At 36.7% G+C, this 16,331-nt stretch overlaps 1 protein-coding gene across 1 annotated transcript in view; it reads right to left on the reverse strand.

Annotated features, from left to right (window-relative positions):
• Nucleotides 1–15,523, reverse strand: part of RXFP1 (relaxin family peptide receptor 1) — a 29,781-nt gene extending 14,258 nt beyond the window's left edge. Inside the window, exons 1-4 of the mRNA XM_086464037.1 lie at nt 15,415–15,523; nt 3,390–3,539; nt 2,498–2,651; nt 1,173–1,244 (exon numbers count right to left, since the gene is read on the reverse strand). Of these exons, the coding sequence (XP_086320163.1) occupies nt 1,173–1,244; nt 2,498–2,651; nt 3,390–3,396 (233 nt within the window). The 5' untranslated portion in view covers nt 3,397–3,539; nt 15,415–15,523. The remainder of the gene's footprint in view (nt 1–1,172; nt 1,245–2,497; nt 2,652–3,389; nt 3,540–15,414) is intronic.
• Nucleotides 15,524–16,331: the final 808 nt, after the last annotated feature.

The raw sequence follows: 16,331 nt of genomic DNA on the forward strand, positions 1-16,331 counted from the left end.
TTGTAGTGTCAGAGAATTTTCAAAATGTTGCATTTTTAAGATAATATAATAAAAATATAAAATGGATCTTACTATTCTTCTGTAAACTAAAGAACACTATTTTTTCCTACTGTTTTTATCTACTTTGATGAAATAAGTTCAAAAATATTATCAACTGCAAACATTAAATAATTTTAAAATACTTTAAAAGCATTATAGCGTTATTCTTTGAGTAATATTTAAATAGAAATCCTTTTAATTACATTGCAGTTAATAAAGCATCCAGATGCCTTCCTTTTAAAAAGCAGTAAGAAATCTGACAGTGGCTTTTACAAAATGGGTTTGTGTCAAACACTGCTCGAGAGCTTTCTGAAAATATACAGTTATCGATCAGAAAGGTGTGAAATTAGTATTAGATACAAATGTTTTGGACGAGTAGATATGGATGTATTTCTTTTAACGAAAAAGTATCTCCCAAGACTTTAAGGTCATAATGGCACTTAACTTTGCGAACACAAGATGGTGCTGCAGTCCAGCACAGTTTCCATAAAAGTTTTCTAGGAATGTTCTATGCCTTGAGTTGGTGATATAGGAGCCCTGCTCTACTTTTGCATTTAATTCTTAATTTCACTAATTCCGTATAAAGAAAACTCGGTAAAGGCTATGATTTTTGAACCACATACATGTTAGACGTCATAAACCATAATGCAGTATTGTTTTGCCATAACAATTTGACTAGTTGGGGCATTATCAGCCTGGCACCAGACATAATTAGGAGTAAATCCAAGTGCCATGTGATTGAGCTTCCCATGACAATAGGAAATTTCAGTTTTCAAACTTTTGCTTTGCAGAATAAATGGATTAAGTTACTTTAATTTCTTATGGCATATTAATGTTCATTATAAATTTAACTTCCTTCAGACATGATGAAAATTTAGCATTTTTCTGGTATAAAATAGTCAATTTAAAAATGTTCAGAAATTACGGTTTTGCAAAAAGAGGGATGTCAAATCAAGCTATTTGAGCCAAACAGGTTACACAGATGAGGTATTAAAGGGTAAGACAAAACAGAATTTTGGTTATAAATTGAGGGTTGTCTCTTAGATGTTAAGTTCTCTCTGTGTGTGTGTGAGAGGGAAAGGATAAATATTTAAGGCACTAAATAGATATTTTAACTTGAAGCACTCCCTTACAGATTTTTAAGGTCTTGGTATTTCTTGAAAATGTCAGCAGAAAGTTTCCTTAGCAGATTCCTCTGAAGAGACCTGTAGGAATGAACACAGACAGTAAAATTGCTCTCCCAGCTTCCTACAGTGCTGCTATTTTTGTTATTGAATAGGAGCAGCTTTCACACTGCTAAATAATAAAAAGCAACATGAAACTATCTGAACACACTACCTCCATTTGTCTGAATGTTTGTATCTATTTAAACAGTAAGCCAAATACTTTATCATCAAAAAATACTCTTCCATGTTCCCAGAGCAATTGACAAAATGATAGTTAAATAGTAACCATAGATTTATTTCAAACTTCAAATGTCTATAGAGCTTGTTTCCCAGTGCATGTGTCCTTATGTCCCCATCTCTATTTGGCACTGACTCAAATGTCCTGTCAAGAATAAAAATAATTCAGGGCATGGTTGGATTAGCCTGAGAGCCAATTTACTGCTTTTTCTAAAGCTAAAACTGGGCCGTTATTTTTGAAGTCTTTGTTGACCCTGAGCCAACAGGCAGTTTAAATATGTATTTGACATTCCATAACAGTCTTTGTGCTGAAGTATTGCAGTATTCAAGCACTGACCCAGGAAAGAGAACCTCGGCTGCACATGAGCTCAAACTGGTACTGAACAGAAATATCCACACCCCTGCTCTACAGGGAAGATCCTCAGGTAAGGACACATGATGCTGCCCTGTGATCACCACACAGAAAATGGCCTCTCAGACATGTGCAAGTGATGTGCAAACTAAGAGCAACATCAACCATTCCCTGATCTCTTCAAAAAGTTTAGCTTACACATACGTATCTGTATGATGACCCAGCCCAGATTAAATCCTTTTAAATAACAGCATCTTCAGAGACATCAAATGAGAACTAAAAAGATTTGCTCAAGCAGGTAGTTCCACTGAGTTCAAGGTTATTGACTTAATTGGCAGGAATATAGACTAGGAATACTAGTAGGATCATAGAATGATAAAAAGGTCCTAAGCATTGTGTCTTAAAAGTAAACATTTCTTTTAAAGATTTCTTCAGATTTCCTGAAAAGGTTGCCAGCTCAAGTCACTGTTACAAACGTGAAACGATCACTTCACACTGAGTTTTTTGGTTCCTTTTCTCTCCTTTTATGCAGGTAAAATCCGTACTTAAAATGTGAAAGGACTTGTCAACAGAGACACGCTATGCTTTCACGAGCACCATCTGAGCCAAGTGGTCATAATTATAAGGCTGTAGATGTTAAAATGTTGTAGCATTGATAGTCAAACCTGAACAGAGCAAGAGACCACTTTTCTGCTCTACTTACATTATGGTTATGTTTGAAGAGACTGACGGGACAGCACGCAGTTTGGCAGCATCGCAGAAGATCTCCAGCCCTTGGCAGGTACACTCTGCTGGCACAGCACCAGCCACTGCGCGAGAACAAGAATGTGGTTGTGGCAAAAGGTGAGATGGGTGGTGTGATGGGGTGTGGAGAAAAGAAACACCATGTAAAAGAACAGGGAGCACAAAGACAGACATACCAGGCTGTGTTAAACAGAAATTAAAAGGCACATGTTTTTACATAATTGATTTAGACCTGGGAAGACTCTAACAATAAATATAAAGGGACTCAAAAAATTATGTTACCTCCTGACCTCTGTGAAAGAGCTTGTAAAAGCTCTTGAGCTTTAGGCTTGATGTACAGGAATCTGGCATGGAATTTTTATGGCTCTTTTTAAGATGATTTAGTCTTCTCATATTTACTAGAATGAGCCCAGGTGAAAATGGGATGAAAATGGGTCAGGAAGGCTTTGCTCTTTTTCACCCCATCTCTGTGCTTAAACTAGTGCTCATAGTAGACAACAGAGTCAGAAAATCTATACAAAGGGATGAATGCCTGCAGAAGTGGAGGGGGTTTGCAAGAATCATTTGATGCACAAAGAAGTGAATTTGGAGGAACGTTGCCTTCATTTCACTCTGACAGATGTGTGTTTCATGGTCTTTCCAGTGGTATTAACATATTCTGATAAACATTTATATTACCTTCATAATTGGTTATGTTTGATGCTGCTCTTACAGAAAATGAATCACTCTTAGTGGAACTGAAATTAGCTTCAATGCATTTGTTTGTCCGAGACATTAACTGTTTTACGACAAATTAAACTGCATTATATATTGTTTTCTGATAAGCATATTTGCTGTGTATTTCTTTCTATGAATCATCAGTAACAATCACATAAATAATATCTATAATTACTTACAGCACTCAGGTGGTTTTGTCTGAAATGCATACAGAGATTTCAGTTTATTGTATTTGTCCTTTGTATAATGTTTATCAAATTGCAAAGACCATCCATTGTTGTCCTCTAATAAAAAAAAAAAAAAACCACAAAGAGAAGACACATTAGAATAGAAATAGAAGATAGAAATACCTTCACCAAATTTAGTTGCATCAAGTTTTATCTAAATGACATGTTTTTTCATGAACATTTCATAGACCATTAAATGACCTTATCTTTATACAACTGCCTAATCACATGTATGTATGGAGATTGTGAGCTGCATATTGGAACACCTTGTTATACCTTCAACAATGACATTTTCTGTCACAGTTGCACTGAAAAGTTATAACCTTTCACTTCAGAGCTTTTTGTTTATGTAGGAGTCTAAAAATGAGAGGCAGCAATATTTTCCTACCTCCTTAAATGTACAGGTTTGTTACTTTGACATCCACTGCGTCTTTCAGAGGGCTGTCTCACAGTGTCACAGCCTACGATTTCTTTCGTGAAAATCTAGATGAAGGCCAAATGAACACTGCTTTTCAAGAGAATGGGTGACGTGGTGTAACATATTCAAGTCAGTATGTTTGAGTTAAGTTTAGTATGCAACTTCTTAAACAAAGCATTATTCCATATTACCAGTTTGGTCACTGTGCATAGATGTATTGGAACAGAGTGTGGTTTAAGACCATAAAGACAAGAATTGAAGAGCAGACCTTTTAGTTCCTTCCCACAAATGATGATTTCCAGATACAGTGGTGCTGGAAACAACTGCAGACCTGTTTCTTGGAAGTCTGTCATATATTTGACATCTGTAAATTGACTGATGAGGTAACCACTTCCAAAACAGGGCAGGAATACACACCAGCAGGAAAAAAAAAAAAAAAAGAAAGAAAGAAAGAAAGAATAAAAAGAACTTGCCTTTAAAAGCTGTGACCCAATTTTAGTTTTATTAATTTGAGTCTGACCTCTCTTCAGCTTTGACAATGCCCACACACTTTTAGTTTAAAGCATCTAATTTAATGAATGTGCACTGGTAGCAGAAATGCTCCTTAGGATGGCATTCATTAGCTGGTGTGTCAAAGCATCAGCGATAATTGAAAGTGTTACTTTGTAAGGATACCTACTGTCAAACATTTATATGAAAACTCTGAGGATGGCTCTACTTTGCTAGTCATTATGGTCTCAGTTTCACTTGCAACAGTCTTCCCCCCTGCAATTTCACATGCTAATTGTTTAGTTATGCTTAAATACAATTCCTCATGGACATTTCTCTATAAATTGCTATATTCAAGTAAGCATTACTACTATATCTTTTGGCTTCAAAATAGACAGGGAGAAATAAAATATATTCGCTTCTTTGCAACTTTTCCCATTCTAAAAGAGTGTCTCATTTTTCACGCCATGTTAAAACTCAGGTGTTTTCTTAGCTAGGTAGGGAGACTGCCTTGAAAGCATCTCCTGAAGTCTGCCTGCAGAGTGTCAGCAGATGGAGCTGTTCTGAGAGGTGCCTGCCTCTTCACTGCCCAAGCTGAAAAGATTTGCTATACATGCTGATTAACAGATATTAAGAAAGATTAATTAACTTCAGGCAAACTATCTTTTATCTAGCTATTCTTTTATTTTTCATAAATTGAAAAGATAAAAGACTCAAAGCAACCCAAAATCTCTGTCTTTATGGATTGCTCCATTAAGAGAAAACACAGACTTGAAAAGTGCCTTCTTCACTTGAAAATTAAGGTGATATAATTTATGCCCTGCAAGAATGTCAGCTTCCCACCCATAGAAGGCATTTAAGCACATTTTACTGAGTTCCTTGAGAGCACCTAGTATGCTCTGATCCATTAGCTCTTTTGCCAGTTTAGATCATTAGGATGATATTTGGAAGTCGCCTAATGCGTTTTGGAGAAAATGAAAGGTGTTGGCAAACCTGCAGAAATACTGCTCCTGCCTGTTTTAAATGCTCAGCAGAGGTTCAGTTTTAGGAGTGCATGCAACATGGAATCTGTAATTGATGGAGCGATGAGAACAGATCCTTTGCCAAGGAATAAACCTACTGCCCTGTAGTTTGGGCTGTTAACGAGATTTCCCCTATCATTATTTCTGAATATTTAACTGGAGCACAGCCATTGATTTTTGCTTGCAAGACTGGACTCAGCAACTGGGACCTGAAGAAACTAGAGGGAATACAATGTATACAGAGGAGGTGACATTTAAGAAGAAAGGAATTTTTCATTGAGGATTTTTAAACAGAAATTTATAAAGATATATTAAAAATTAGATTATTCTTGGAGCATAATCATACCACATAAATATTTGATGGTCAGGAATACAGTCTCAAAATATTTTTTGACTAATTCATAATTACATTCACAGAAGGTTTTGAACAACTAAGCACTTATCTTTAGATTCTGAATATGTAGTTAAAAGCCATAAATTCTTATTGTCCTGTAAGCCAATGAACATATTAAGTATCATTTTTCTGCATTTCCCTGCTTCTGACACTAAAAGGTGGATAGATGAGATTTTATTCCACCTTTTACTATTTTTAAAATGCTTTGCCATGTCACAAAGCATATACAAGAGGTGACTATCACTGCAGTTCACATCTACAGAGAAAAAGGATGAGCAGTGCCTCCTATACTAATGGGAATGAGGGAGAAATTCACCATGAAGGGCAAGTTCACCAGCATTTTCAAGGAAGTCCAGAGCCAGCTGTGTATTTTTTGGTGACCAGAAAAGAGAAGGGAGGGGAAAAAGAGCACAGAGAAGAGAGAAAATGGATTATTTTGTACTGGAAACATTCCAGTTGTCTGGAGTTTCTGGTCAGTTCATTTTAAACAACGGGCTTTTCTCATGGCATTGATTTTCCTGCCTTCTACTAGAAATACAAAGGCATATCTGAATATAACAAAACAAGTTATTAAAAGTTTTCTGACCTTCAAAAATTTTTGCTTTGGGTCAAGCTTTGTGCCCAAGCCTGCGACAGTCTTTATTTTATACAAACTGTATTGTCAAATCCCAGAAGAATGTATTGTGCAAATAACTATACTTAGTACAACCATTTGGTGAAGCACTCAAAGCCAGAACTGTAAATCACTTTGTGATCGTTTAGAGTTTATATGGTAGGTTTGTGACCTGTTTACCTCTGTTGAGACAAAGTTCTCCAAACACTTTAAGAAATGACTGGTAATAGTACTGGTCTTGAAATCACAAATCTATCATTTTGGGGGAGTACAGCTAGGATGAGAAATTGCTTTTTCCCCAGCCAGTTCTAAAATAGATTATGCTGGCTGTTGTTCTGTAAAAAATGAGATCTGAGAAAATAAGGCATCGGCAAATCTTCCCCTACATGGGATAAGTAATTGTAAACCAGACTTATCTGACTACAGATTAATATACTGTTCCTTGCTAAAAGTTGTTGATTGTAGTTTCTGATGGGAAAGCAATGAGGAAGAGTATGTTAATCCTGACAAACTACAGATTTGAATAATCCTTTCAGTGACAGATCCAAGAAAATTTCAGCTTTCCTCAATTAAAGACACATCTCTTATTTAGTATGGAGCTTACGAACAAGACATTATCTATAAGACTTCCCCTTCTCTTGGCCCTGTCTTCACGGGTGATTATGCAGAGAAATGCTATCAGTTAAACGCATAAGCACTCTGAAGACACACTGTGTCACCCTTTGATTTCGCCTTTGCTGTTTGTGGTCATAACCCGTGGATGTAGTTCTTTCTTCCAATTGTTCAAATATACTTTCTCTTGCTGTAAGAAATTACTTCAGGCTTTTCACAAAGATATCTTTTAGTACAACAAGGAAAATGTGTGTCCTCCAGACAAGAAGCAATTCCTTTTAAAATATTTACAGCTGAAGGAATATAATTACCCTTTTCCATAGTGTTTGGGCATACTGATAACAGACTAATAACTTACAGTAAGACCAAAACCACACCGAGACTTGACAAAGTAGAGTATTGCAGTCCCTGGGGCTTTCAACTCTGGGAGTGAATTTCACAGCCCCAGTTTAGATACCCAAGCAGAAAAAACTAAGAACCTGAAACTGGACACCTACCAGTCAAGGCAAAGGCGACTTACCCCACTCCAAAGTGCACATTGACTGCATCCTGTAACTGCTGATTAATTGAAATGTATCTTGCCTACATATTTGTGACAATTCAATCTCAGAAAACCAGGCAGGCATTAAATCAATTCAAGCAAGGTTTACACTTCTCTGGATGAGCTAGATTACATGCTTACACAAGTTTATTCTTGATTTTAAAACAACTTAATTAATCCAGTGTAACTTTTAAGAAAATAGGCAGGCTCAAATTTCCGAAAGATAAATATCTTGTCAATATTGTATCTTTATTCCTGTGAAACTCTTGCATAGGGGAGTTTTCCAGTTTATATAACAATACTTTTAATCTATGTAGATGAATCTGATCTTCTAATCTGTTTTTCTTGAAGTATTTTTTTTTAATAAATGTGACAGAACAAATTAAAATAAGCTAATAGCATGAATACATCTATAAAACCTTGAGCTGACTGAAAATTTCTTTAGCAGTGAACCACTACAGTGGAGATCAGAAGAGACATAAGTCTAGTGAAATGTAAAAGTTCCTCCTGCTTATCAACAATATTTAAAGATAAATATTGAAAAATCTCCAGAAAATCAGAAAAGCTATTCCATTTGCTAATATTTGCACATCAGTGTAAACCTGATTATTTTAGTGCTATATACTGTGAATGAATGCAATGACAATGAGAATAAAATTTGGCCATATAGGAAAAACTTGTGTGAAGCTTGAAAATCTGATCTTTTGCCAAGTATTTGCTACGTTTTGAGCATCCTGCTGACTTCCAAGTGTTTTCTTTTTCCTTCATAAACACAAAATACTCTCTAGGGCTCAAAACTGAATGGTGTCTCATACTTTTAAATCTCACATTTTAAGTATGATGAAAAAAAGTGCCATGCCAGGAAAATATGAGGCTAACTATAACGTTATTCATTATTAGTATTAATTTGAAAGTAAAGTTGTCAATCTCTTTTGCAATATACTGAGGCAAAAATGGGAAACAGACCCTCTGAAATTTCTCATCCCTTATGAGCAATCTTGTAATATTAAAGCATATATCTTTTGTATCGATATTTTGAAACATCCCATAGAAATTCAGATTTTTGCTATGGAAATGAAGAAGATGATTTAATGAATCTACAGAACTGCAATAATTCTCTCTAAGTTTATAGACCTTCACAGAAACACGTATGAAAACAGCGTGACATCTATATGGATTGTTATTACTTTCATCCTGTTGAATTTTATAGGCCCTTTTAAAAAAGAGGTAGTATGTTATAACTTATTTAATAAGGCAAGCCAGTCACCCGATGACTGTGTGGCATGTAGTGATAGATGAGGCTTTTAGAGGTAAATAGGTACAAGACTTCAAACAGCTGCTCCCTGCCCCGGTTCTTTTGGAAACCTCTGTCCCTGATTTCCAGCCTACGAGCTAGACAGAGCTTAATGAACACCTGTAAGTGAACTTTACAGCTGGGGAGCTGAATGCTGGAGACGTCTTAGGCATGGGAGCAACACAATGGTAAATATGTTTAGCCAGTGAAGAACTCCCCCAGAGAGTCAGAAACATCTTAAATTAAATCTGCATGTTTGTTTTTGCTTCAGTGGACTGGAAAAATTGTAACTATGACACTGTGATTAAAAAACAAATGCGAACACACTACAACCATTGCCTAACCGCCAAAAAACCAGTTTTGCAGAACTATCAGCAAAATTGTCCAGAAGCCAAATTTCTAAACGCTGAGGAAACTTGTGCTCTCAAAATAGCTCAGGCTACTTTGTTCCATTAGCTACTCTACATAATTAAAGACCCTGCTTGTGAAAAGAGATAAAATGAAACACCCGAGCATGGTGTTCTTTCCATTCCCCTTTTATTATTGCTAGTAAGCAGAGTGGTAGTTAAATATGTAACAGTAGTCACTGCTTTTTAATGCCCCATTCATAGTGAAGCAATCCAATCTACAGAGGTGCAAGGGATTAGGCCCAACACATGTGATTTTGAAATTAATAAGAGCGCTGGTGTTTTAATTTTTAACAGTTCTTACTTTTTATTCTAAATATGGCTTATACCTGTGTTATTTGCACATAACCATTTCCTCTAGAGGTTTACTAGTAATGAAGAACCGATTTCAACAACCAGTTCTGAGATGGAGCATAAGAGGTATTTAGTAGTGTGAAACAACAGTGACCCTAATTTTAAACAAAGCATAAACCGCACCTACTCAGCTCCCAATCAAGTTTAAGAGAAGAAGAATTAAGTAATTTCTTTATGAAACTTGCATATCACAGACTGTATGGAAGGATACTGTATTTTGTATCTCCTCTTTCTGTGACAAATTGCAGGAGATCACAACCTAGATTTCTTCACCTCATCTAGAGGGGAAAAAAAAAAAAAAAAAAAAAAAAAATATCAGTGATAGCACAGTGCTTCCAAACAGTTTTATCCAGTACTATTTAGGAAGGCTAGCATGTAAATCACAGACATTGTTTTTTTGATTCCATATTAACATAAGGGAAAACTTTTTCACTGTGAGGGTGACAGAGCACTGGAACAGGCTGCCCAGAGAGGTTGTGGAGTCTCCTTCTCTGGAGATATTCAAAACCCTCCTGGACGCGTTCCTGTGTGACCTGCTCTAGGTGGTCCTATTCTGGCAGGGGGGGTGGACTAGATAATCTTTCGAGGTCCCTTCCAACCCCTAACATTCTGTGAAACATCTGAGCTTTTCATTAGTTTCCTAATTTAGGTAAGTTATGATTCTTTGTTCACTGAACACAGTGGGAGCCTTTCCATTGATTTCAGTGGAGTTAATCCAGGTCAGTTCTCACCAGGCTCAGCCTTGTTTCATGAGACATGTTGTGGTCAAAAGCCCACATGGTGTGACTGAAGATTTTATGTTGGTCTTACTGTTTGCATTTTAAATTAGAACAGAACATCATAAATCCAATAACTACATAGATTTTGACTGCATGTTTGGGTACTATCAGGCCCTAATGGAAGTTAGGAAAGACTTAAATCTGAAAGGTCTTAGAAGATCACACAGGAAAAACAAATATTCAGTCAGTGATACTTTTTTTGCAATTTGTCACGTGTGAGAATTTGTTCCTCTAAACAAACACACACTTTAATATACTAAAACATATGTGGACTCAGTGAAAAGCTACGTCACAAATACTGTTGTTCTGTTATTTTTGTTTTTCATTAATCAACTGTTGTATCAATTTTGTCTTGTTTATCATCAAGCGTCACTGTCAAAGCAGGGATTCAACAATTCTTCTCTCTATTAATGTGTGCTTGGAAATATGTACTTGTTACTTTTAGTATGCCATTGGCCTTCAAAGGGCTTTGCCTAGAGGTTGTTTAAAATACATTAACAGTAATGTCTTTGATGTAAGAAATACTCTGTTTGTTATAGGAACAACCCCCATGTCAACGCTGCCATTGCATTAGGTGAGTAGAATTTGTAATTGTGCCTAGTATTTAGCCTTCCTGTCCACCTTTAAAAAAGCAATAAAATAAACATTTGTTCTAACCTCCCATCTATAAACATCAAGTAGTTGCAGCATAAAATCTTACAGCTGTAAATAAACAGGAAAAGCTCTTCCCTGGAAAATTAGGCTGAAGCCATTATATTTGAAATCAAATGTAGTTTCAGTAGGACAAAATACTACCAAACTCACTTTGCTTTGCCAACTTGAGCTTTAATCAAGCTTGGGCATAGAAGGATGCTGGAATTGCTATATTTTTTTCTACACATTTTGAGTTTTGCTAACAGATACAAAAAATAACTCAAAGTGAACATGATACAGGCTAAACTGTTCAACAATACACTCAGTCTTTTTAAGAACTCAGTTCTTCAGAAGAGATGAGCACAGGGCATAACAGCGGAGAAATATTTACTGCCATACTCAAGCCTAAAAAAGGAAAGTCCTCAAAACCGTAAGCTTTTATGACAAATTCTGAAACTTTAAAAAATATTTTTTTATTTTAAAATATATTTATGACTTGCAGGCATATTTTAAAATATATTATGATTTGCATGTACACCCACTTCTACTTGATGGACTGTTTTCAAGTTCAAAAGGTAAGACTGTATTTTCCATGCACATTTAAGGTTATCTAGTGATAGCTCAAAAAGGACCTCCCACCATTTCGGGCATGATAAATTGCTAGCCGCCTCCTCTTATTGCAGTTTACTACATTATCTCAAGCTCTTCCCCATCAGGTTATAATGCACAATATTTTATCGATTTTGGAAACCCATCTGTGAAACAAAGCCATGTGAGTTTTCAAAGATGAGTGGCTCCACTCTACTGTAACATGCCGGCTACAATTCACCCCCTTCCAGAAGAGGAAGAAATGCTAAAGTTGAGCTGATCAGCAGGATGTCCACACCCTGAGGTCAAGCACTAACACAGCACTCTGAGACCTACAGTCTGTTCCCAGCTCTGTCTGTGATTCTAATCTCAGGTCGTTTCACTTCTCTGGACCTTAGTTTTATGTTTATTATTTGGACATGGAGAGCGTGGTGGAAGTGAAAGAGGAAGAAGATTTGAAGAAGGCACCATGGAGCCAATCTTTATGTGTGGGCTGGATACAAATGGTGATTACAGCATATCTGAGAACACATCTCAGTGAGGATTCGGTTTGGTTTGAAATATTTATAATCAAGTTTTTCTCTTCCTGGGCATGCAGGGCGTGAAACAGTACTAATATTGCAAATCATCTCAAAGATTACAACAAAAAACATCTCTATAGGAAGGAAGTGGAGAACAACAGAACTTTACTCATTAAAAGTGGAAAGGGACAGAATTGATGCAAGGTAGTTGGAGTAACTAGTTTCACTATTTTCAGAGGCTCTTATCATGTTGGTCTATTTTGCACTGATGCCTTTTTTGTTTCAAGGGTATGCAGAGACTTTTACAAAGTAACTCTCTTGGAAGATCTGCATGGGCTTTTCATGCTAGTTGCTTCTCTGCTTGTTTTGTTCACCAATGTTTCTTAAAAGTGCTATTTCAGTAGTTGCAGTTGCTGTTAGTAGCTCACTTAGTGACTTGTATTGAACAGCTGGACTTTGGATTTTCTTGTGTTTAGAGTACCTGGGTTTTTTTCAAACAGCAGTATTACAGTTTTCAAAAGAAGTGTTTTTGGGTTTTTTTCATTTTCTTCAACACTACTGTCTTTTCCATCACAGAAAGAACTGTTGTTCATGACTGATTTTTGCTTTGTGTTTCCTTATGTTATAATTCTGGTTTGCACATAAGATATATGCAAGTCTTCACTATAAGATTTTTCTGTAGGCTTAAGATAGTTCTTTATCATTACTGAAGAAATCATTAATAAAGCAGTTGCTTTACTTAGCTGTATTTGACATACATGCATTTAAGGAAAAAGAAAATAAATTATTTTTAAATTCCTTTGAGGTTCTACACTGATTTTTTCCCTCCCCAAGCTTGTTGGGTTGAATGTTGTAGACTGGCTACCTCAAATCTCTTACTGAAATTAATGAAAGATGAAAGTGTGGAAGAGTTTAAAAGTTGAGCTACTTGATTAAAGTACTCTGTGGGAAAGATTAAAATTTCCAAAGGTACTGCATGAAACAGTTACTACACTGGAATATGTTCATTTTTGTATTGCTTTTTCTGTAAACAGGAGCAATGATGTCAACCGAAAACTAGATGTGAATTTAAGAGAATGGGTAGAAGGAACCAAATACAACTACTGGCATAAGGCAGGCATACTCGAGTGATCCTGGGAACTGCAGAACAAAAAAAAAAATAGACAGACAGCTTCTTTGTCTTGGGAGCTAATCAATGAGGTTTCCTTTCTTGGATTTTAAGCAAGATGAATGGTCACAAAACAGAGCTTATCCCACAAAGATACCCACACTTACTACAGTGTAGGGGCATTGCACAATATCTCATCAGGTCATTCCATGTTCTCAGGCAAGGAAGAAACTCTTCCTTTATTTGAACAAAGTTTTACTGCAACACCAGTTTTTGAGAAAATGTTACTGCTGAATATCACCTTAATGCTTTATACATGGTATGCATTCCTAAATGAGAATATGAGATCAAGATATGAGAAAAAAACCTGATAGTTTAGTTTTCCCAGTAAATCGATATAATGACTCCTTACCTTTTGTAATTTAGGCTTTCAGAAATTGAGGGTAACTCATTCTTGAATTACTATACCCAGAAGAGGATTCAATACTGCAGCTGAATTGTCTTGTAGGCTATACTGTCTTGTACATCCCATTATGAATCTGTGTATATCCTAATAGCCATTTGATCAAGATGTACACTTTCAGCAAGTCCTTGTACGATAGACTTCCTGTTACTATACAGAAATGAAACATGGATAACCCAACTGTTTACTGTTCTCTGGCTTCTTAAACGTAAGAGGGCACCACCATCAGCAATTTCTGCCATTGTAGGGCAAGATGATTACAGAAGAACAGAACAAGAGCTAATTTTGTTAAGGATTTTGACTACTGACAACAGAAATTATGTTTATGGCATCAGCAAATGACACAGAAAAAGCTGCAGGTCCATGGGATGGGATTAGAATTAAAAAATTTCATATGGAATAAGATGCTGAAATTTGATAGGTATAAGAATAAGATACCACACATAGGTACAAAAATCAACTTCACAGATACACAATGAGAACATCTATTTCTAAAATTTCATTGACTTTGCTGAGAATGCTTGCAAAAAACACCTTTACTATATTTTGTTTGAAATTTCTTTCATAAGATTTCTTTCAGTATACATAGCTTGGAAGTTTCACTCGATGTTTTAGTTCTCCCCTCCTGCCCTGCACCCAGCTCTGATGTCAACGTGCCTGGCTGGGACACGCAAACACGTGTGTGAGGCAGGGCACCATGCACCTGGCTGCCCTCCATGGCTACAGGCAAGCTACTAAGGAAGAGGAAGTCTAGTTTCCCCATCTGCCATGGATCAACAGTTCTGGAGAGCAGCTCTGAAACTATCCAGGCTGTTAGTAAGCTGACAATGCCATTAAATAAAATGTACTATGGCAAATTTTCTCTCCCTGCAGTCACAGCTTACAAGAAAATGACAAAGCTCTCTTCTCAGAAAATACAGGGAAGCCTTCCCCAAGCTATCCCAGGTCTATGCCACCCTCTGAGAATTGTCCAGGCACTGCGCGAGAGATGCTGCTCAGCATAGACTAAAGCTGTGCCAGGGCCATGCTCACAAATACGCAGAGTGGACAGATAAGTGCCCTTGCAAAGCCCGTGCCCTGGCCCTACTCAGTTTGCAGCAGAGGTAAAGCCTAGAAACCAGGTCAGGTTCACGGCTACAATCCAGAAGGGCCAGGAGTGACAAGGATCGCGACAGGCAGCAGTGATCTGACTATGTGTATTCCCTGAGATTTTAATGTTTCCAAACCCCAAAGCTTGGTGGCAATGCAGTTTGCACAGCACACCCACACAGTCAGTTTTTTTCCCAAACTAAGACATAAACGATTTCTGGAAAACCTGAAAATTCTTCCAAGTTATGTTTCCCAGACAGCTTTAAAAGTCAGATTAAGTTTTAAATGAACTCTGTAAGTGCTCAGCAGAAGTCTTTGCTAGATCAAGTAAGTCCGTTTGCACGCATCAAACTGACACATGCAAACAAGTTCAAAGCAGGGATAAAATTGGATAAACTGATATCATACACAAACAAAAAGTGGTCCATCCTTCTTTCCTAGCAAATGGCTTGTTGGGTAGCTTTATTAGCTAATCCAAAGACCTGCTGTATCCTCTGCAAAATATTTAACTTTTCCTAACACTCTGCAGCTCTCTATTTAGCGTGAGCTCTGCATGGGTTTCAATGACTGCAGGTGCTAGACACAAAGAAAATTCTCAGCCACGTACCACAGTTGTCTTCGTCAGCCCGATTCCCACAGTCATCCTCACCATTACAGTGAAGTTGTTGGGGCAAGCACTTGGTGATATTGCCACACGGAAAGTAGCCCAAGGGGCACCTGACCCCAACTCCAGGAACATGATCTTCCGAAGAGTCACGGATGACTAAATAGAAACAGAAAGAATAAGCTTACTTTAAGATATGCTCTTGGTGTTTTAAAGACCTTTGAGATTATGCTTTTAGAAATGCTCATTTGCATTTGAATGTGAATATCAGGTGATAAATACATATTAGTTCTTTGGACATGCAATTACAATAGCACATTAACTTGGCAAAAAACGTTCGTATCGTTAGCTAATTAAAATTTGCTTTGATGTAAAGCAACCAGGTAATTCCTCCCTACGCATCCTAGTAATAAGATGGAAATGCTAATCTTACAAGACAAATGAACTAAGGCCACTAGTTAAAAGGATTGTTTTGCTTTACACTGGAAATTAATTTATTATAGCAATATACCAGATAAGATATGCAGATATGGATTATACTAATTTGTGCTGAAATTTTAAAGTCAGATAGATAAGTCCTTTTATACAAAGTCAAAATCATATATTTTTAAATGTATTCTAATATTAAAGTAATTACTAGATGTAAACAGATCAAGGATCAAAGAACAAGAGAAGTAAGATCAAATCTGTGACGTGGTTTTGCTGAAGAATGAGTAAACTGACATAAAGGTGTAATTATGAATCCTTTGGAAGTGTTGTCAGCCTGGTCCAAAAATTTGGAGATATTGTTCAGAATCTATCAGTCTGAAGTCTAGATATGCACATGCTGTTCTGCTAAGACCGTGCTTTGTAAGAAGTAATTTCACAGGGGTTTCATTCAGGTGGTGCTGAAGGAAAGGTAGAGGGATGCTGATGAGCGA

This window comes from Leptosomus discolor, chromosome 4, assembly GCF_034619465.1.
Source record: "Leptosomus discolor isolate bLepDis1 chromosome 4, bLepDis1.hap2, whole genome shotgun sequence".
NCBI classification, from domain to species: Eukaryota; Metazoa; Chordata; class Aves; order Leptosomiformes; family Leptosomidae; genus Leptosomus; species Leptosomus discolor.